The following is a 21,761-nucleotide window of genomic DNA, read 5'->3' as shown; positions in this document are numbered from 1 at the left end:
AGAAAGAAAGAAAGAAAGAAAGAAAGAAAGAAAGAAAGAAAGAAAGAAAGAAAGAAAGAAAGAAAGAAAGAAAGAAAGAAAGAAAATAATAAAAATAGTTTCATGTCTTAGATTTCTGGGTTTGTGTTGGCTGTATGTGGCCCATAGCCCGTACCTTGGAACCTTGGTTTTACATTTTAACCACAAAAAAATAATAAATACATACATACGTAAAGTTACTAATGGGATTTCTATAGTTTCTGCTTTTAAATAATGATAACATTTGTAATTTCAAGGTGAACATATTTTATTACGTGTTGGAAGTTGTTTGATGACGTGATAGTTTTCTATATTGTGAGATGGTATATATCTTGAGACCAAAGCTGTCAAATACATTATTGTTTTGTTTTTTAAGTTGTTTACTATTACGAATACTGGATGCTCTCTTACTAGAACTTTTTATATTGAGTTGTTTTGGTGTCTAATAATTTAAAAACAAAAACTTAGAGAAAGCCATCCCAGACTCGAGCTCAGAGCCCGAGATGAAACTCTGGACTTGAACCATGGCAGCCTTACTTATGCTGTCTCCCAGTTGAAAATTATGCCAACAAATAAATATTCTAGGCTTTTCAGAGTTATACTTCTAACCATTTGGATTGTTTTCTTCTTGAAATATTAATTCTTAGGAACAGGGTCTGGACTTGGCACGTTTCTGTTAAAGGTACTTGAAGATGAATTCCCAGAAGTGTACAGGTTTGTGACAGCAGTTTATCCTTCCAGCGAGGACGACGTTATCACCTCTCCTTATAACAGCATGTTGGCCATGAAGGAGCTCAATGAGCATGCAGACTGTGTGCTGCCCATTGACAACCAAGTAAGAAACAGTCCTGGATTTCACGGACGTATTTTATATACATTTAATTTTGTGTTATTTGCCTTGTGTTTGTTCATTATTCTCTCCAATTTTTATCTTCCATCTAAGAGAAAAAAATAAATTTTGTTTTTCTTTTCTTGCCTAGTAAAATATTGTCTAAGTCACTCATTAATAGTTTCTCACCCAGTATTTTTTTCTCAAGTCTTTATTTGACATCATTAGCAAAATTGATCTTGTGGTCAGTTCTGGAAAGTTGGGTACAGCTGTGAAGCCTAAGAGTCTCGTTACCTCGAATGTGGGGGCTGTTAAAAAGCGCCACAAGAAGCCCTTTGACGCCATGAACAACATTGTGGCAAACCTGCTCCTCAGCCTGACAAGGTAGCCCTCTCAGGACGCTTGCAGACTCACTGTGATCTTCACACTTATGGTGGTTTATTCCTTTACTGATTTTGTGACACTGTTAAATCCAGCTCTTGAACCACAGACCTATAGGCCAACCTAGGAGTATTCCTTTAGATGTTCTGAGATGTACGAGCTTTCTTTATTCTTTGTTTTTCTTCAGACTTTTTATTAGTCCTTTGAGAATTTCTTACAAAATAACTTGGTCATGCTCACCCTCTTAACCCCTCTTCCCACCAAACACTTCATCTGGCTTTTCCCCATCGAGGCGAATTTGTGCTGCCCAAATCATTTTTGTTTTAGAGTGTTAAGCCAGTGTTTCTCCAAATGTTAGTTGGAACATTAGTGGGAAGCAGTCTTCCCATTGTCCACCACTGAGAAGCAGTCTCATGGTAGACAAGCTGCCACTGTGATAATCGAGCTAATCTATACATCTTTGTCATTTGATCCACATCAATTTCTCAAGCAATTAAAATTATGATTATGAATACGTTAAGCAGACCCTTAATATATTTAACAAAATTTCCATAATAAATAATTGACCTGTATATATTTAACTCAATATAAAATCTGTTATAAAATCTATAAATTGTATATATATAAAATTTTATATATATAAAATCTATAAATCTATACAATCCTATAAAAATAGGATAGTTTTACATGTATAATGAGCAAGTAGAATAGGTGTTGCTTGCACTTATAAATCTAGAATAAGAATTTCTAGGCATTATGCTAGTTTCTAATTAGCCTTATACAATGACTGTTCATGATAGTAAATTTCAGTGACCCAGAAACAAGGATCTGATCAGTGTAACTAAGGATCTGCGAAAGTAACCTGCTGAGTCACTATTTTTAAATGAAAATGTTTCTCATTATTCTAACATTGACCTTTTAGCTCTGCAAGATTTGAGGGATCCCTTAATATGGACCTGAATGAGATCAGCATGAACTTGGTTCCTTTCCCTCAACTTCATTATCTTGTGTCAAGCCTAACACCTCTGTACACACTGGCAGATGTTAACATTCCCCCTCGAAGGTAAGGTAGGACTGGGCTTCATTTTCCTGAGAACTTGAAGTGCTAATTTTAGTGAAAGTATCATAAAGTATAGTTGCTGGAATTTTTCATTAGTCAGATATTTATTTAGAAGTAAATTGTTTTAAAATGTCAGTATTAAACTGAAATTAAACCTGGTATCTAAATTTTTAGACTTTTGAAGATTAATAAAATCTAGCAGACTTGAATCCTGACTCTGTCCCTAGCTATAGGATCTTGGGCAGATGTCTTAAATTCTTCATCTGTTTGTGGGGTAGATGAAGTGGTATATGTTTAAGTTTTTACCACAGCTGAGCACCATAGAAGGCTTTTATATGATAGCTATATCATTTCCAGTTCACCTTGAGGATGCTCTTAGGATCCGGCATGGAAACTAACTCCTTCAATCCCAGACCTCAGGAGACATATCTCTATGAGTTAGAGGTCAGCCTGGTCTACATAGCAAGTGAACAGCCAGGTCGACATGGTGACATGGTGAGATCTGTCTAAAAAAAGAAAGAGGACAGGAAAAAACGTTCTTAGGCTGGGCACAGTGGTGTGCAGCTGCACTGTGAGCATGTGGGGACCAGAGGAAGGGTATTCACAGATCCCAGGCCAGCCTGGGATACACAGTGAGGATGTCTCAAAAACACAAACCTGTCTGGGGGGTGTCCCTCAGGTGGTAGAGTGTTGGCCTTGCACTCATGAAGACTGGGAACCCCCAGAACCCACATGATGCCTCACAGCAATCTGTAGCCCTAGTTCTAGGGGGTTCTGATGCCCTCTCCTGGCCTCCAGGGTCACCAGGCATGCACGCGGTTGTGCACAGACAAACACATCAAAAATAAAAAATCTTTTTAAAGAAGATTCCTTGGGCCTACATGTTGATTATGAGGTTTTAAAAGCTCACACTGGTGTTCACTGTTGACAGAGAGGTTCTGCCAAACTCTAGTGGGAGACTGTGTAAATGACGAAGAAATTAAAAGACTTTTCTAGTGTTGCCTTTTTTACATTTATTTTATTTTTTTTTTTTTTTTTTATTTTGTGTGTGCTATGGTGTGTTTGAAGGGCAGAGCACAACTTGTGGGATTGAATTCTCTCCATCATGTGGATCCCAGGAATTGAACCCAGGTTGTCAGGCTTAAAGCAAGCACCTTAACCTGCTGAGCCATCTTGTGGGCCCAAAGGTTTTTGTTTGTTTGTTTGTTTTAAATTTCCTTATTTAAATATGTGTGATGTGGCTATGTATGTGAGACTAAGTACAGGTGCCTGCAGAGGCCAGAAGCAGCAGCTCCATCTGGAGGTGTGTTATAAAATGCCGTATATGTGGTTGCTGGGAATTGAACTCATGTCCTCTCTGCAGGAACAATACATGCTCCTAACCACTGAACCTTCTCTCCAGCCCTCAAAAAAAAAAAAAAAAAAAAAAAAAAAATTATAGTTGAAATTTTGGCAAGGTAACAGTTCTATACTTGAGGAATGTTACAAGTGATATTAATAAACTTTATTTAAGAGACTAGCAAATGGCCAGTTGTGCCAGGCAGTGGCTAGGGCTCCTTATCAGCCAAGGGTCCTCCAGCAATCTCAGCGAGAGAAGCAGTGTGTAGTGAGCATGTGGATCATGGCCACCGACTGTTCGCTATCACCGGAGCTCAGCATGTTGAAGAGAAACTGGCACTTTCCATGTGGGCATTCCCATTGGAAATTGGTCGTCATTTTTTTTCTTTTTCTTTTTCTCTGTGAGGTCCTGGCTGCCCTGGAACTTGCTTTGTAGAGCAGGCTGGCTTCAAACTCAAGAGCTCTTCCTGCCTCTGCCTCCCGAGTGCTGGGGTTACAAGAGTGCACCCCCACTGCCCTGCAGTAGTAAGCTGTTGTGTGATGGAATTTTTACACTAAAGTCAATCCTTCTTTCTAAGTTCAACATAATCAAAAAGTACATGTTTGGCTTGATACTCTACCTTGAGTATTTCACAGTTAGTGAAGTGTTCTGTAATCTGCTAGGCATAGTTAGATAAAAATAATACTATGTCAACATTTCTAATTTTAATCATGACAGTTTGTGTTGGCTGTTTTTCTTAAAGTGTGTTAGTAAAAATCCAGAAGGAACTTTTAAAATGTTAGACTAGCGTGTCCTTTTCCATTGTTGAGGGTTTCTTTGCTTTTCTGCATCTTCTGTACCCAAGGCTGCCATGCCAATGTGTATTTTCATCTGCATTTAGAAGAAAGATACATTTTCTGTAAACAGCGGTGCTTTCCTTGTAGATTGGATCAGATGTTTTCCGATGCCTTTAGTAAAGATTACCAGCTTATTCAAGCAGACCCCAGACATAGTCTCTACCTCGCCTGTGCCCTCATCGTTAGAGGAGATGTGCAGATTTCAGATCTTCGCAGAAATATTGAAAGGTTTGGTTTTTCTTTTTATGGTAATTTATGTGCACAGCTTGGGACAGTGTAGTACATAGTTGAGTAAAATGTGACCTTAGGTAAGTGGCTCTATTCTTTAAGTACAAAGCCTTGGTTTGTAAATGCGAAATGAAATACGAGGTGCCTACACCATCACCTGACACTGCCAGTTCTAAAAACACATGGCGATTCCAGAGGGCACAGTTGGAGCAAGTGATGCTTCAGCTGCTGCCCAGTTTAGCTTATGTGGACCGAGCTGCTGCAATGTAGCATTTTTAGTCCCTTCGTTCTTACCTTTGGGTTTTTGTATCTCAGGTTAAAACCTGCTCTGCAGTTTGTCTCCTGGAATCAAGAAGGCTGGAAGACTAGCCTGTGCTCAGTCCCGCCTGTGGGTCACTCCCATTCACTGTTAGCTTTAGCAAATAACACGTGTGTGAAGCCTACCTTCATGGAGCTAAGGGAAAGGTTCGTGAGGCTCTACAAGAAAAAGGTAATTACACACCTTTGTCACGGCACTTACTGTGGTTAAGATGTACCACACCATCGGAAATAAAGTTGTCCAGTGTAGTTTTTATAGTAGTTGTAACAAAAGAGAACTTTACCTGTGCTTTTTAAATCTAAATGAGAAACTCCATGGAATCATAGAATTTAGGCTATATACTAATTTTGTTTTTAAAAATCACATACTTTTCAACATTTTCACCCGTGTATGTAATGTATTTTGATTATATTCACATCACATTGCCCTCATCCTCCCACTCCCTTTGGACCTCTTTTCCCGACAAGTCCTTCTACCTTCATTTCTTTTTACTATTGTTACCCTGAGTTTGATTGGGGTTGCCTGCGTGAGCATGGTGTGGAGTTTTACTGAAGCATGGGCAACTTAACCAGTGGCTGCATCACTGGGCAAGAATGACTCCTCCTTCCCCTAGCGAACATTAATTACAGTAGCTCTGCATTAGGGTGGGACCTCATGAGCCCCACCCCTAATTACATGTTACACTGTTGACTATCTTAATCTTGTGCAGGTAACCACAGCTACTCTAAATGCATGAGTGCAACAGCCTTGCCATGTCTGCAACACAAGCTCACATCACTCTCGTATTCTGGCTCTTATATTCTTTCTGTACTATCTTCTGCAGTATTCCCTGAGCCTTGGTGAGGCAGGGGTTGTCAGGGGAAGAGATTCTATAGGTGTCTCAATGGTTACTTATTCTCCACATTTTGACCAGTTATGAGTCTCTGTACTGTCCACTGGAATATATGAACAAACAAACAAATAAAGCAAGCTTTTGTAACCAACATTGTGAGTAGCACTATTCTATGGATATAAATATAAGTAGACAGTTTTACAACATATCCATTTAGCAAAACAGTGGTAAAAGATTGTCCCTTATATCCTATGACCCCCTGAGTCATGAGCTTTTGGCCTGGGTGACAGCCAAGCTCCTGTGGAGGGAACCTCAAATCCAATCAGAAATCAGTTGTTTACCCCAGATCAGTCATGCCACTCTTATACTTATGGACACATCTTTAGGTACAACACTTATTTAAGTTCCTGCTTCTGTTTTAAAGCTATGTGACCTATGTTTTCTTTTTGTTTTGTTTTTTGTTGTTGTTGTTGTTTTAACTTTGGCTATTTCCTACATACATAGAACTTACTTTGATCATATTTCCCCATCATCTTCTTATTCCCCTCCTGAGCCCCTTCTGCTTCTCAAAGAGCCCTCCTCCTACTCTGTCAGGCCTTTGTGTGTGTGTACCCCACTGTAATTGAGGTTCCTTAGATGAGCATGTTGGGGGTTGTTGGCTTAAGCAAGGCTACTTACAAATGGGTCTGCCACTGAGGCCTATCTCTCCCTTCCCCAGCACCATTAACTGCTCGTAGCTCCAAAGAGGGATGAGGAAATGACCTATAATTTTAATAGTATTTGCTATATGGGATAGTTATGTATCTTAAGTTTCTGAGATGGTGATCCTTTCCAATTACAGGCTCACCTCCACCACTATCTGCAAGTTGACGGGATGGAGGAGAGCATGTTTGCAGAAGCCATGTCCTCTCTGTCGGCACTCATACAGGAGTACAGTGACCTCGATGCAGCAAAGAGCCTGCCTCTGCCTGACGTGCCCAGGCTGAGCGTGGCCTTGTGAGGAAGAAGCTACAGGATGCACTTGCTACTTTTTTTCTGATTCACATTGGGTTTTGTCCCCTTTCTGTTTCAGCCTTTTCTGTAATTCAGAAAGCCCAGTTTATTTTTCATGGTATCAGAAGTATTTGTCTAAAATGGTGGTTTCTGTTTATTACACTTTTTTCTAATACTAGTGTGTGGTATCACATCTAGCAATTTGTCAAATTAAGATAAGAGAGCACAACATGGTGGTGCACGTGTAACCCCAGGGCAGCTGACATGCAGGAGGACTGTGTTCAGGGCCAGGCTGGGCTGTGCAGCGAGAGACGATATAGAGTGCTTTATTCATGGCATCTGCAGGCCTCTTTAGTGATGATGTCTCCGAGAGACTGTACATAGCTTTTTTTATATTTATACTTCATTTTTCATACTCTGAATGCTGGAAAAGTAGGTTCTAGGAATGGAAGAACACAATCTATGTAATGTCTGGACTTTTCGGGGTAGTTTTTATTAAAACTCTTAAGACTTTGTTTTGTTCTTTGAGTAATGTGTATTTATATTCAAGAATCACAACTTAGACATCCAGTCATTTTCATAATAAATAGTTTAAACAGAGCCACTGATTATCATTGTGTATCATGTCCCATGTGCATACTGAAAGAACATTGCTAAGTTTGATGTCTTCTGAACTTTGTAGTAAATGGTTATTATCTACTGAAATTCCTCCAGTCATCGTATCTCTCTCTTTTGAATCTTTAATGTTGTTTTTAGTCAAAATTTATGTTTCAGATCCATTGGTTGGTTTATCTTTCAAGGAAATAATGAATAATTTTAGGGGAAAACTTTTTTCAAGCAAAAATAATATATTGTATGCTTCATTTATTATGTTTCCTTCCTTTGCTAAGTAAGTGTTCTATTTTTGGTTTTTATATTATTTGGTATAAAAACTGCAATAATACAGTTATTAACAGTAGTCACAGACAGTCCATTTTCTCCTTCCTAGAAGATCTTAACTGATATTCAAAACAGGGCAATGACGATTATAGATGCATTTATAGTAGTATCTTACTCATTTCTATAAATCTTGCTGTCTCCCTAGTAACTATCATGTGAAAGGATCTGATAGACTATTGCCATTTAATTACCAAGTGCAGAATAAAATTTTAAATTGTGTCTTTTTTTATCTTTGTAAAATTCTTTCTTATAAATTGTAGTTTTTCCATTATATATGAAATCCTTTTCCATGTATCTGTATATTATATAATTATAAGATATACTCAAGAAATGAGTTCTATTTAAAATTTTTCAAGCATTCATTTTGTTTTTTTATTAGAATATTTTTTAGAACTTCTAATGTCCCAAATACATCAACCAAAAAAAGTCATTCTTTTTGTTTTAAATCCATTAAGTAAACTTTTTACCATTTTATAGCCACTTCAGTTCTTTGATTATATTAATTACATGTAATTAATTATATTAATGACATGATTGACCCTTAAACATTCCTCCCTGTTTGGTCTACAGAATCCTGAGCTCAGAAAATATATCTCCTGGTTCTCTGCAGCCTCTCTGACACACACAAGATGTTACCCAAAGCATCTGCCACTTAAATGATCCTTCACTGGGGCAGTCGAACTGAACAGTAATCATTTTAGACTTGTTGGGGACACAGCATCTCTTATCCAGGCATACTCCACAGAAAGTGGGTCTGTAACTCTGAGTACTTGAGCATCCAGAAAAAACAAATTTTTCAGCTTTGGAGAGCTGGAAGGTAGGTTGACATGTTTCTCCTCTGGGAATCTGAAAAGATGCATAAAGTTAAAGGTCATTCTTTAAACTTGATTACAATGATTTAAGAATTAGAGTACCTTATGACAGATTTTATAACAGTTATTTCTTGGGCACATAGCTGCTGTTTGTGACATCTAGGAGCCTCTCTGTAAAATGCCTTCACCTTCCTGCTCTTGTTCCATCTCACTATCAAATTCTCTGGTATTTGTTGTTCCATCTTTTGTTCAGTTCCACAATAAATGGAAACTTTGTTTTGTTACATTTTCAAGAACTATGTCTTATTAAATGTTTATCTACCTAAGACCTAACAGATTCCCTAGTACATGTCATACAGTTTGAGATGGGTGTTAGATAAATGAATGAATATCTTTTGTTTAATTTTTAAGATTTATTTCTATTTTATATGTATGAGTGTTTTACCTGCATGTATGGCTATGTACCACTTGTGTGCCTGGGGCTTACAGAGAACAGAAAAAGGCACCAGATACCCTGGAATTGGAGTTACAGATGGCTCTGAGCCTGTGTGTGGGTGCTGAGAATCTAACATGGGTCCTTTTGAAAGAACAGCCAGTGTTCTTAACTGCTGAGCTGTCTCTCCAGCCCCATGAATCTTAATCCATTTAAAGTTGGGTTGTCAATTTTATAATAGGATAGGGACTACCTTGAAACTAACAGTTTACATCATTTCTAGAAACATTTTCTGTGTGTGCGTAGTGCATACACACGAGTAAAAAACAGCAATCCTTGAAGATAATTCTCTTGCAGCACCCGGCATGGTGTTGCAAGCAGTCTGGAGGCAGAGACAGGTGGATCTCTTGAGTTCCCTCCAGTTCTCGTGGGGCTATATAGAAAAGAAAAAGGTAATTCTCTTGCCCCAATTAATATATGGGAGCAGCTCTACATTTTTATGCTGGTTTTAGGATAACATGGTCCTTTGGCAAGTTTACTGTGAAACAGCATTTTGATGTGCTGTGTCCTCTGAGACAACCAGTCATATAACTATGATCAGATCTGTTTCTATAGGCTGTGGTGTAACTGGAATTTTATGTTCACTACTTTGGTTCCACTGCTATAAGTAATATGATCAAAAAAACAGAAGCCCAGTTAGACAGGGCTGCTCAAGACCCAAACCATTAAACTGACAGGACACCTACAATCAACAGGTTAATGTTAGGTACAATTTTCCCTGCAGAGTAGAGCTAAATTACTACCTGTTGTCCTCTGAGTTACTTTGACTTAAAAAGTCACAGGTCGTTTTGTTTGATGAGATCCAAATACTACCCCTCCCTCCAGAATGTCTTACTTTGCAGGAACTTGTCAACACTGAGTCATAATTCAGTTAAATCTGGTTACCTTACCTTCACTGCCTCTGATAAGTGACTGTCACAGGGCTGAATATAGCATAGCCTCTTCTCTTTCCTCATTTCACAGTTGCTGTTTTCGTTGGTTACCCTGTTTGAGATTCCCATTCCGCACGTTCGGGAGCAAGGAGTCCACTTTGTTGCTTGCACGAGACATTTTTTTTTCCAAGTAAGTGGGAGATTCCTGTAAGCTACAATAAATGGGGGAAGTGCTTATGTATGCATATGCGTACTTATCTGGACGTAACCATTACGGTCCAAGGCTGCTTGCTGGAAAGAATAAAAGCTTAACACTCCTGCCCTCATTCCTTTCTCACTACCTAAATTGCCTTTCAGGCGAGTGTGGCCATGTAGTTTCCCAGAGGAGTCAAGACTATTTTTACCTGTTTGCATCTTTTGGCCTTGCCAGTCCTCTGAGTATCAGATTTAAACTCATGTTCCGATGTCTGTGTTTTGTTGGTTTTGCCTCATGCCTGGTATTTCCAGAGGACACCAAAATAAACATTGGCAGGATTAGGGAATTCAGGACATTAGTCCAATAGCGCGGGTTTTTTCCTAGAGACCTGGTTTTGCTGTGTAGCTGACTGCCCTCTAACTCCCAACCCTTCTGCCTTCCAAGCATTAGGAATACAGGCATGTATCACCATGCCTGATGTAACAGTACGATTTTAGTATTTCAATTTTATGATATGTAAAAATCTAAAAATCCTATTTAAAAATGTGATGATAAAATCTGTTCTCTTCCACTCTTTAAAATCTAGTCAGAAAATTTTCGTCAAGTGAGGCACAGAGGCTTCAGTGTGGTTACGGAGGACAACGCTCCTTCCCCCTCCATGTGGAGCTTAAATTCCGCACACCAGGCTTGCACAGCACACCTCACACTGGCCCGTCTTGGAAAACTGACAAGCTGGGCCCTGGTGGCGCACGCCTTTAATCCCAGCGCTCAGGAGGCAGATGCAGGCACATCTCTGAGCTCAAGGCCAGCCTGCTCTACAAAGTGAGTTCCAGGACAGCCAGAGCTACACAGAGAAACCCTGTCTGGAAAAACCAACCAACCAAAAACAACAACAAAAACCTGTAACAAACTGAATTAATACTATTGCACTAAACTAGTTTGATATACTAATCGTTGCGATTTTCTATTCCATCTAGCTTGTCACATTCCCTGTTGTCAGGCCACAGTATTCTCTATAAGCTAGTCGCTTAAAATCACCCCTGAAGTACTTAGGGGAGCTGTGCACCACTACTCTAGAACCCTGCCACTGCCTGCTGTTTAGAAGAAACCGGAAAGAATAAAGATAGTAATTCTTCCATCTCCATGGTTTTCCATGAAAAACCACTAGGAGCCTGTTACTGTACTCCAGTGAATCAGAGCCTTGGTTCATATTAAGTAAACAGCACGTTGATTTGTTATCTCAATGCATTTCCTTAGAGTTACTGTACATCCTAAAATTGATACTTTGGGAGTAAGGTGGTGATTGTGTCCACAGTTAACAGCACAGTTCTACATTCAGAACATCAACCTAAAGCTGAAGAAAGTTAAAAAAAAATCAGTCACTTTGAAACGTGCTGCCTGATGAAAGCTGGCAGCACCATGCTGCCTTGAGTGTAACAGTGATCTTGCATTTGTACATTTTTTCCATATTTTTAAATATCAAAGCTCATTTCTCTGATAATTTTTATTGGCTAACAACACAATGAAGGTGAGCCTAGAGGAATTCCTGTCTGGAAGATTCTCCAGCAGGTAAGAGGTTAAAGCAAACCAGAATGTCATTTACACCTGCAGCCAGCTCGGGACTCAGGAGAAGCAATCAGGGTGGCAGCCACGTGCTTGACCACACACACAGGAGGCCTGCTTTCGAGAGCCTGGAGCTGTTCATAGCTTGGAAGATGACAATTTCAACCGGAAAATGTGTTTAAATCAACTTTCCATTTCTTCTGCTACCATATAAAAAACCTTGAAAATGCAGGAACTGGATGGTTAAATTTCTTGGCCACAGTAGATTACAAATGAAAGGTTTTTAGGGTACACATGAATAGTATTTTTTCAGTTTTCCTATAAAGGGGGGTGGAAATAAGCAGAAGTGTAAGATTTTAGAAGTTTTCTGATTTAGGAAATTTTAAATTTTTTTTTAACTATTTAAAATTATCGGAATACCTTCTTCTCAAAACCAAAATATAAAGTTTTCTTTTCAGACACTTGGAGTATGCCTGCCTGATGCAGACACTGCAGTGCTACACTGTAGCAGCAGGGAAATCTTACTGCCTATGGTGCACAAAGGGATGGGGAAAGAACCACGGGAAGCCATCCTTGGAAAACATCTCTATTGAGGAGCACCTGGCATTGCTTTGTAGCTTGCTGAGTGACCCTGCTGCAGTGGGCCCGGGCCACAGTTTCGTGGATCAGTCTTCCTTCCTCCTTTAGCTGCAGAACAGCGGCTGCCAGCCAGCTTAGGTATGAAGAGGGGTGTGCATCCAATTGCCCCACTCACACAGAGGCAGCTGAACAATGGGTGGGGCTGAAATACTTGGCCATTCTGATAATGGACCTTGTTGAACTCACATCCAACAGCCACAAGATCTGAGAAGAAAAAAAAAAAACCAGATTGTCAAAAAAAAGAAACAAAACTGTATTATATAGCTTGGTTAGTTGGACCCACCCTAGTTGTGGCTGTCTCTTGTGAATGTAGTTCTTAATTCCTTAAGCCTCCTTTGGAATCGCCTTCACAGAGCATCTATGCAAAGATGCTCTGTGGTGGCACACAGCAGTCAGGAGGTCTGCAGATCTCTGTCCTGGTCCTCAGAGCAAGTTCCAGGACAGCCAGGGCTACACAGAGAAACCCTGTCTCAAAAAAACAACAAAAATCCTAGGCTTGGCAGTGAGATGGTTATAAATAAATAGTTGACGCCTGGTGCTACAGGTCTACCCAGATACACAAATACAGGCCAGAATGTATCCATGGGAGGTCTGGAGAGACCATAGTGTAAATGTCGTTCTGTGAGGTAACTGAAATTCGGAGAAGACTTTCTCCAGGGACTGTCCCTCCCTCTCAAGATCAGCAGTTTTAATGTGTTCCACCAACCCCTTAGGAATGGCTGGAGTATTTTTAAAGAATCTGAAAATCCAAAATCCTTCAAGACACTGGGATGTAATAGGCATTCTCCCTGATGTGTGACATCAGTGGGACAGAATTAGTTAGCTATGGCTGAATCTGACGCCTTAGCATGACTCGGACAGTCCAGGCAGGAGCTGTACTCTGCCTTTTATGCCCTTGTACTTCGAGTAATAAGGTAGCTTAACAGTGTTCTTGGTAGCACAATAAAGTATGCTAATTTTACTAAACCCTACCATTCTGTTTAATATTCTGTATGACAAAGTAAACATAGAATTCAGTACACAAAAGTACAATAAAGATCTTAAAGAAACTACTGTTAGAAGACAAAGGAGTCATGTTTTCTGTTGGAACTTTTCTTAAATAGCTGTCAGATAAACCACAGGTCTTCAGACTTGAGTACTGTGGAGGGATTTTCTTGAAAATGGACAGAAGCTTGTCACTAACAATCCCTCCTGAAAAATAAATAAAACACTCAAAGTGTTTGTTGCCAGTGATGGAACTCACACTTTCAACTCAAGGAATTTTGGAAAACTGATCTCCACCACTGGGATCTTTCTAGCTAACAAAGGTGTTGACTTTCTGAGTGTGATAGTTTAAGACACACAATGAGGTATAGTTTGAATAATTACACAACAGGAAACTGGTACTTTCCAAATACCCAGCGCAGAGAGTGACAAAACCACATGTGAGTCAAGGACCAACCTCAAGTGGCTTTTGTATTTGGTTTTGGTTTTCTTGGTTCCATTCCCAGCATGGCAACTCACGTCCACCTGTAATGTAGTCTCAGAGAATCCAGTGCCCTCTCTGACCTCCAGAAGGGGCCAGATGCACTTATAGTGCGCAGACAAACAAGAAAGCTGAACAGCCGTACACATAAAAAGAAAAAAAATGTTTTAGAAAATAGGCTCTTTCTTCCCATGTCGCCCGGCTGGCCTCCAACTCCCAGTCCTCCTACTTCAGCTTCTTTGGTGCTAGAATTACGTGTGAGATGGCCCAGTGAGCTTGGGTATTTTATGTTAGAATTAAAGTTCATCGACTTAGTCACAGGTCCCATGATGGCGGCTAATCTGTAAAGAGCTGCCACTTGCTACCCATGACTAAGTCAGAAGGATGTGCATAAGTGTCTGAGAAGCATGTTAGCATGGTCCACCCTCTCCTAATTGCATATCTGTGTGGAGCCAAGTTTTCCTCAGAACAACAGACAGCTTGGAAGCGAAACAGATGTGAGGATCCACTCACCTACTGAGCTAGACATTAGAGAAGTTTACGTAAAACGTCATTTATTTAGTTATTTTTATAAATCACAGTTTATTCACTTTGTATCCCAGCTGTAGCCCCCTCCCTCATCCCTCCCAATCACATCCTCCCTCCTTCAACTCCTCCCATGCCCCTCCCCAAGTCTACTGATGGGGGAGGTCCTCCTCCTCCTCTTCCTTCTGACCCTAGCCTATCAGGTCTCATCAGGGCTGTCTTCCTTTGTGGCCTGGCAAGGCTGCTGCCCCATCAGGGGAAGGTGATCAAACTTCATTCTTTAACTTCATTAAAAGGGCATTCTCGCTAAAATTTTCTCTGCTGTCAGTAATAGTCTTTTTAAAGAAAATGTATGATTCCCACTAGCTTGTAGCTGTAGGTTCATCCCTGACCAATAATCCTGGCCAGTAGTTTGAGGTCCTGGTTAGCCCTCCCCATCTGCTGTTAAAAGATCTCATTTATTTTTCTTTCTTGTTTGTTTGCTTGCTTGCTTTTTTTCGAGACAGGGTTTCTCTGTGGAGCCTTGGCTGTACTGGACTTGTTTTTTTAAACCAGAATGGCCTCCAACTCATAGAAATCTGCCTGCCTCTGCCACCTGAGCTCTGGGATTACAGGTATGCGCCCAGCTAAAAATCTCATGTTTTATGTGAAGCCACTTGTGGGAAAACGCAACACAGTTCGGGTTTGTTCTTCGGGGGCCTGCATCATTCTCCTCACCTGAGTTCCCAGTGACAGGCCTGGGCCTGGCTCAGCAGGGAAAGAGCACCAAATGTCAGGTTAATGAAATGCCTGGTCAGTTTGAGAAAGGGGTTATCCTGGATGCCATTCTGATGGGTTACCTGTGGAATTCCCATAAACACCAAGCATTTCTGAGACCCTACTGCATATTAAATGCTGTGTCTTAGTTATTTTCCCTCTTGCTGTGATAAAAGCAATGGAAGGAAGAAGGAAGGAAAAGGGCTTATTTTGGCTTGGCTTGAGGGCACAACTCCACAGTGACAGAGAGGCCCTGGTGGCAAGAATTTGGGGCAGTCAGCTAAGCTATGTTGTTGCATCCAGTGTGAGAAAGGAAATGAAGCTCTGACGGCATCCTTTGCAAACAGCCCAGGTCTCAGGCCTAGGGTATGGTGCAGCTGATGCAGCCTGGATTTTTGTGTGGTTGTTTGCTTGCTTGATTGGTTTGGTTTTTAGTTTGGTTTTAGTTGGGTTTTGGGCAGGGGAGCGAGTTGCTTCTTCCCACCTCAGCCAACCTAATCAAAATAATGCCTCACTGGCATGGCCCGAGGCTCCTCCTCTCCAGTGTGCTTCTGGGTCCTGTCAAGTTGCTAATCAGCATCAACCATCACACTCCATTAGGAATTTTAGGGTTCATAGCATTTAGTTTTATAAAAATCTTCCCAGCCACATATTCCTAAAAGAGGAAATGCAGATGATGTAAACACAGCACAAATATTAGACAATTTGACCCAGACCCCCTAGTTTTCTCTTTTTAAACAGGGTCTCAAGATGTAGCCCTGGCTGACCTGGACCAGGCTGTCCTCAAACTCAGGAAATCTAAATCCATCTTGTATTTAGCTAAACTAAACTCGCCACTCAGAATTCGCGGTTATAGGGGAAGAAATGTGTCTCGAGTCAGCCTTTTCCAACAGGCCCGGAGGACACTTACGTGCACACACTCCCGTCTCGTACCTAGGCTTGTCTGCCGAGTAGTCGCAGTACAGCCCTTTGTGTGGGTCACAGAGGTCGGCCTCGTTGCAGGTGTCTCCTGGTTGCTTGGCGCAGATTTTGCAGCATCCGCAGCCATCCCTCACCAAGCTCACCCCAGGAGGACAACTGGGCTTCTGAGGAGGGCATCTGCAGGGCCAGTGACAGACCTGTTTCCGGTGATACACTTCCGGTGCCTCTCCAGGCCCTTCTCCTCCAGGGGTCGTGTCTGGTGGCACAGTGCCCCGCGCCCTGCAGCAGAGCTTCATTGGTGAGAAAGGTGACATTAGAAAATCCTGAGACTCTTCTTAGGTCTGTAGGGGATACATGCCCACCAGGTAGGCTATGGTCTGATGAGTTACAATTTCAGTCTTTGACATGGCCACTCCCTGACTTCACTCAGTTTCCAAAGCGTCACCCTTCCCCTTTCCTCTTCCATGCTGGCCCCCTTGGTCCCAAGTGTTGCTTTGTTTTCAACCTTCTGATGACTGCATTGAAGCCTCTCACTTAAGATCTCTCCCTTCCCTCTATTTCCCAACCAGCTCACTTTTCTAAACTCACCAAAAGTGCCTGCTTAACTGCTCCACTTAGATGGAGCAAACTGGACTTTCCTCCAGTCGTTTTTTTCCCTTTTTGAGCAAATGTATTTTGTATTTTTCCAAAACACTTCACCATGGGCTCACATTTTAACACCCAGTCTCACTGATAAAACTTGTTGATCGCACCTTTAGAATATAGCCCTGGCCTCCCTCCATAGCCTCTCTCCTGCCACTGTGGACCAATCCGCTATTAGTTTCCACTTGCATGATTAGAAAAGCCTCCCGTTCTGTCTCCTTTACCCAGTGTTCACAGTGACTTCTGAAGTCAGTTCCCGTCACTCCATGCCCACAGGGCACGAGTCCCTTTGTGCTTTGCTATAAAATCCTTTCCCTTGGTTTCATTTCACCTGAGCACCAGATCTCCCAGCCTATTCTGGACTGGACCTTAGACACCTGAGCCCTGTTGCACTGATGCGTTGTTCATTTCCACACACTACGGCCCTGAAGTCTCCCTCACCACTTACGCTATGCACCTGCAAAACTGAATCCCCAGCGGAGCCGTCTTCACTGCTTGATAGACCCACGTCACTTACTGCCCGATGGGTATTGATGCCCAAATGTCCTCTGGGGTTCAAAATTTGTCTTTCACCCAGACAGAGTTTGGAGTCAGAGAACCTGGAGTCATTCAAGCTCCTCTCCCTCACGCCTTGTTCTGATTTTTTTTTTTATTGTCCTCGTGTTCTTTGATCTTTTTCTCATTTCACAGTTACTAAACACCGTTGCCTCTGATTATATCACCCCTTGAAGCATGCCCAGTGGTCTGCGTTGTGCGTAGCTTACAGTGCAAACCTGTGAGGCTCCAAGCCCTGTCTGTCCTGGCCTCGCCTACCTTTCCACGTCTCCTATACCCTGAGGCTTACAAGATGCCACTAGACATTCTCTCCCCCATTTCTCCTGTTGCTCCCTGTTACAGTTTGAATCGGAAATACCAACCATGAGTTGTTTTGAAAACTTGGTCCTTGGCTTGCGGTGCTATTTTCAGAGGTTCTGAAATATTTTAGGAGGGGAGTCTAGCTGGAGAAAATATGCTATTGGTAATATGGGCATATTTATCCCTTTATCCTCACCTGCTTCCTGCTTCGTGGTCCACTGTAATGTGAGCAGCCTCTGGTCATCATGATCTGAACTGCTCTACCATGCTCTTCCCACCATGAAGGGCAGAGCCCTATGAAACCAGGAGCCAAATAGTTTCCGTCAGGCATTTTGTCCTTAGCAATGCAAAAGTGTGACTGATACGCTCCCTAGTGAAATATCCACCCTCCAAACTGCTTATTTGTTTATTTTTCCAATCTTGAAATATTTTGGGTTTTTTTTAAATATTTTTAAATCATCTCAGAAATTAAAGGGTAACCCCTAGAGAAAATCTGTGAATAAAAGAGAAAGTCATGCTAGTAGCCTGACAAGAAGGAAACGTAACATGTAGAAGAGACATGATTTGCAGGAGCAAGAGGGAAGTTTAAAGGTGTCTTAAGTACTAAAAGAAAAAGTAATAATTCAAACTGTCAACCTGGAATTCTGTATCTAGTGAAACTACCATTAATGAGAGCAAACGGGGCTGAGGAGAAGCTCAGTGGGTAGCTCCTACTGCAAACATGAGGACAGGAGTTCAGGACCTATTCAAAGCCAGACATGATGCAGAGTATGAATCTGTACCCCCAGCATGCCAGATGGGAGGTGAGAACAGGAGGGGCCCCAGAAGCTCAGGGGTCACCTGACCTATCATAAGCAACAGTAAACAGAACTGTCTCAACCAAGGTGGAAGATGAAACCACACCCAAAGTGACATAGTCACAAAGATTTTTTTAAAGGAAGGAATTAAAATTTCCAGGTAAAAACAGATATTTATTTATCTATCTATCTATCTATTTATTTATTTGTTTATTTTTGCTAGCAGACTACCCTCACACACACACACATGCACAAAATACCAAGGAAATTGTAATAGATTGTATTGCAAAAGTGTGAAGGGTAGGACTTACAGAAAAAGAAAGTTTCACATATTTTTCTTTCCGGATATTTTGTTTCAAAAGCAAAGCCTTGAGACCACAAGAATAAAGCAAGAGAATGTTCTAAAAACAGAGCCGAGCTTTGGGATACATCTTCGATCTTAATTTCCTGTTACTCGGTCTTTGAGTGTCGGTTCTCTGTGAGATGGGATTAGTATACCCTGCTGCAGTTGTTTTGACAGTCACGGTGATTAAGACATGGACTCAACGCCCAGCATAGTGTTTGGCATCTGGTGGACCGTCCATCTATGGGAGATGTCATCAAACCCTTGGTTATGTTTGAAAGTGTGCCCCAGGAAAGCCTGGTAGAGACAGAAGAATCGGTCCTCCAGGCTCGCCAGCAGCCAGGCTAAGAGAAACTACAGGCTCCAGTTTCAGTGAGAAACCCTGACTGGAAAATCAGGTGGAGAGTTATGGAGGTAGGCACCCAACAATGCCATACTCTGATCGTCCTATGGACACACAGACACCTGTGCATGGGTACACACACATGTACGTCATAGGTACACACACCAGCCTGGCCCCCACGGCTCAGAAGGTGTCTCTGGGGAAGTGACTGTACCATGAGTATGCTGACCTTATCCACGGGGCCATACATTTGTGGATTCTCAGGTGAATGAACGACCGGAAGGAGGTACCTTGAAGGGCATCATTGGGGTATGTCATCACCTCTTGTCTCCTGTTTCTTCCTCTGATTTTTTTTCTCTCGGCTTGTGGATAGATTGTCTCCTCTATCACATGCTTCTGCTGCTATCGGAGGCTGGAATGAGCCAGCCAACAACCATGGACTAAAACCTCTGAAACTGAGCCAAAGCCTTCCCTTCCTTCTGTATTTTTTTTTTCAGGTGGTTTATCACAGTGACAAAAAAAAAATCAATAAGGGAAAACTAAAGACAAAATGCTATTTTCTGCTGTAAGTACAGTGTCTTTTTGTGTTTGCAGTTTCTATTCTGTACATCTCTTCATGTGCTAGAATATTTGCTGTTTAAGAATATGTCCAGGCCCTCGTTGACAGTAACCATTGCTTCTCCTTACAATGTAGAACAGAAGAGAGCTGGGTGCACGGCTATTGAAGAAATGTACCCCAGCTGTGACGGCAGGAAGAACCCCATCACTGAGAGCCTCCTTAGGATCCTTTTGAAACCTTAGACCCCTAAACAGTATAACAATGTCCCATCTTGTCTGAAATACCTCTGCTACCCTGGCCAGCTTCGGCTCTCAGTGTCACACCCTTCCATGTTTTCTAAGTCACCAGAAGAGGTCGGAGCTCTGTCCTCCATGCCAGGAATAACCTTCACCATGCAAATAAATCATCAAGCCACCCCACTTTAATCTTCTTATTCAAAAACGCTAAGGCAATGAATTGCTCGTATTAAATTAAACTTCCTTTGGTGTGCCCTCTGAAATATTTTGCCCTTCCATAGGCAGATTCACTCACGAAAAATGAGAACCCAGGCTTGAGAAAAGACAGTAATAGCATAGTTTTAAAAACTAAATGTTCCTTCCTAAGTACTCCTTTCAAAAGAGGACAGCTGGGGAAAAAAAAAAAAATGCATTGCCAAAACCCGTTTTAACAGGGGCTCTTGGCACACTGCAAGCTGTGGAAAGATGAACCCGCCCGCGCCTGTAACGGCATGAAGGGACCCTGTTTATGGCTGTGGCCGCCAGCGCCAGCCAGCTGGGGCTGAACTGTGCAAATAGATATACGGTAACATTTGTGGACTGTGTTCTCACGTCGCAAGAAGGCTTCAGGGGATACACCTCCAAGGGAGAAATTTCCAGCATCTCTCACGAAGCTCCTGAGCTAAAACAAAACTTTCTGGAAAGGAAAATGGCTCCCCACTTCCCATTGAACAGTTAGCCATAGCTCTTCCCCAGCTCGACCTTGCCGTTTTACTCTGGTCCCGAAAAGGTACGGCTGAAAGCTGGAGCGTGGAACAAGGACTTACCTGTGCCAGTCCAGTAACGAGCAGAGGGCAGAAGAGAAGGCCGCGCATGCTGCCGGCCCCGTGGGAGGATGGAGCGCTGGAGAAGCCCTGGCGCGTCCTTGTGTGGGGCACAAAGCTCCCCTGTCTCCTGCTCAGGGATCCACGTCTCCACCTCCCAGGCTTCCAGCTCCCAGCCTGAGGATCCGGTCCAGTGCCCTGCTCCTTTCCCTGGACTTCTAGAAGCACCTTCCCTCTGCACAGTTTGTCAGGGGAGGCCGGCACCTTCCTGCAGGGGCTCTCCAAGAAGTGGAGGCTTTTCCCTGCGGGAGGGCTGCGCCCTGTTCTCGAGACCTGAGCTTGTCTTGCAGGAGATGGTGGCATTAGGTACCTTCCCGTCCTTGCGCTTGGTCTCTCTCTGTGATTTCCCTGCCAGGTGCCGGTCTGGTCTCTCCCCTTTAGGCGCCACTTGAGTCTCTTGTCCTACCAACAACAGGTTCTAGAGGCCCTTCCCGAGCTGGTAGCAGCTGTCTCGGAGCCGTCGCTACTCCACCCCGGTCGTCCTGTACGCCATCCAACATGCATCTCACCCCGGAAGGAGTAAACCTAGCTCCCATAGTGCTTTGCCTAAACTAGGCCCCTTTCTGCGGTTGCAGTTTCATGGAAGACAACAGAAGAACTAACCCCAGATTTTTCCAGTCCAGGACCAAACATTCACATTCATAGAAATAGTGAGATTTTTTTTAAAAAAATTTATGAAACACTTACAAGATACCCGTTAATGAGTACAATTTTATGTTTGCATGTGTCCGTTAAAATAATCTTTAAAAACATCTATAAGTTATTATGAATCTGTACCATTTCTCCTCACACACATACCCCCACCACCATCACACACACACACACACACACACACACACACACACACACACGTCCTGTGTGTGTGGTACAGTCCGTTGAGGCAGGGACCTCACGACAGGAGCACGAGGCCATCGTTCACATTACATCCACAGTCAGAAGTAGAGACGAAGGAAGTCATTTTGCTTTCTCCTTTTTATCTGGTCCAGGACACCAGTGCATGGGATGGTGCTTCAGGTATCCAGGCGGATCTTTCCACCTCAGTTAATCCTTTCTAAAAACGTCCTTTTTTTTTTTTTTTTTTTTTTTTTTTGAGACAGGGTCTCTCTG

General features: G+C 42.2%; 2 protein-coding genes across 2 annotated transcripts in view; one reads left to right on the top strand and one right to left on the bottom strand.

Annotated features, from left to right (window-relative positions):
• The window catches only part of Tube1 (tubulin epsilon 1), a 16,922-nt gene extending 8,953 nt beyond the window's left edge, over window positions 1–7,969 (top strand). Inside the window, exons 7-12 of the mRNA XM_055615858.1 lie at window positions 666–853; window positions 1,056–1,231; window positions 2,151–2,291; window positions 4,551–4,691; window positions 5,007–5,181; window positions 6,684–7,969. Coding sequence (XP_055471833.1) covers window positions 666–853; window positions 1,056–1,231; window positions 2,151–2,291; window positions 4,551–4,691; window positions 5,007–5,181; window positions 6,684–6,842 — 980 coding nt within the window. The 3' untranslated portion in view covers window positions 6,843–7,969. The remainder of the gene's footprint in view (window positions 1–665; window positions 854–1,055; window positions 1,232–2,150; window positions 2,292–4,550; window positions 4,692–5,006; window positions 5,182–6,683) is intronic.
• A 369-nt stretch (window positions 7,970–8,338) lies between these two features.
• Ccn6 (cellular communication network factor 6) lies at window positions 8,339–20,645 on the bottom strand. The gene is made up of 5 exons (XM_055616107.1): window positions 20,598–20,645; window positions 16,006–16,306; window positions 12,311–12,553; window positions 9,970–10,163; window positions 8,339–8,620 (listed from the first exon to the last, which is right to left on the bottom strand). The coding sequence occupies exons 1-5, from the start codon at window positions 20,643–20,645 to the stop codon at window positions 8,339–8,341; spliced, it is 1,068 nt and encodes a 355-aa protein (XP_055472082.1).
• Window positions 20,646–21,761: the final 1,116 nt, after the last annotated feature.

This window comes from Psammomys obesus, unplaced genomic scaffold (assembly GCF_907164565.1).
Source record: "Psammomys obesus unplaced genomic scaffold, mPsaObe1.curated_primary_1811, whole genome shotgun sequence".
Lineage (NCBI taxonomy): Eukaryota > Metazoa > Chordata > Mammalia > Rodentia > Muridae > Psammomys > Psammomys obesus.
This window is presented reverse-complemented; position numbering and strand designations above follow the sequence as displayed.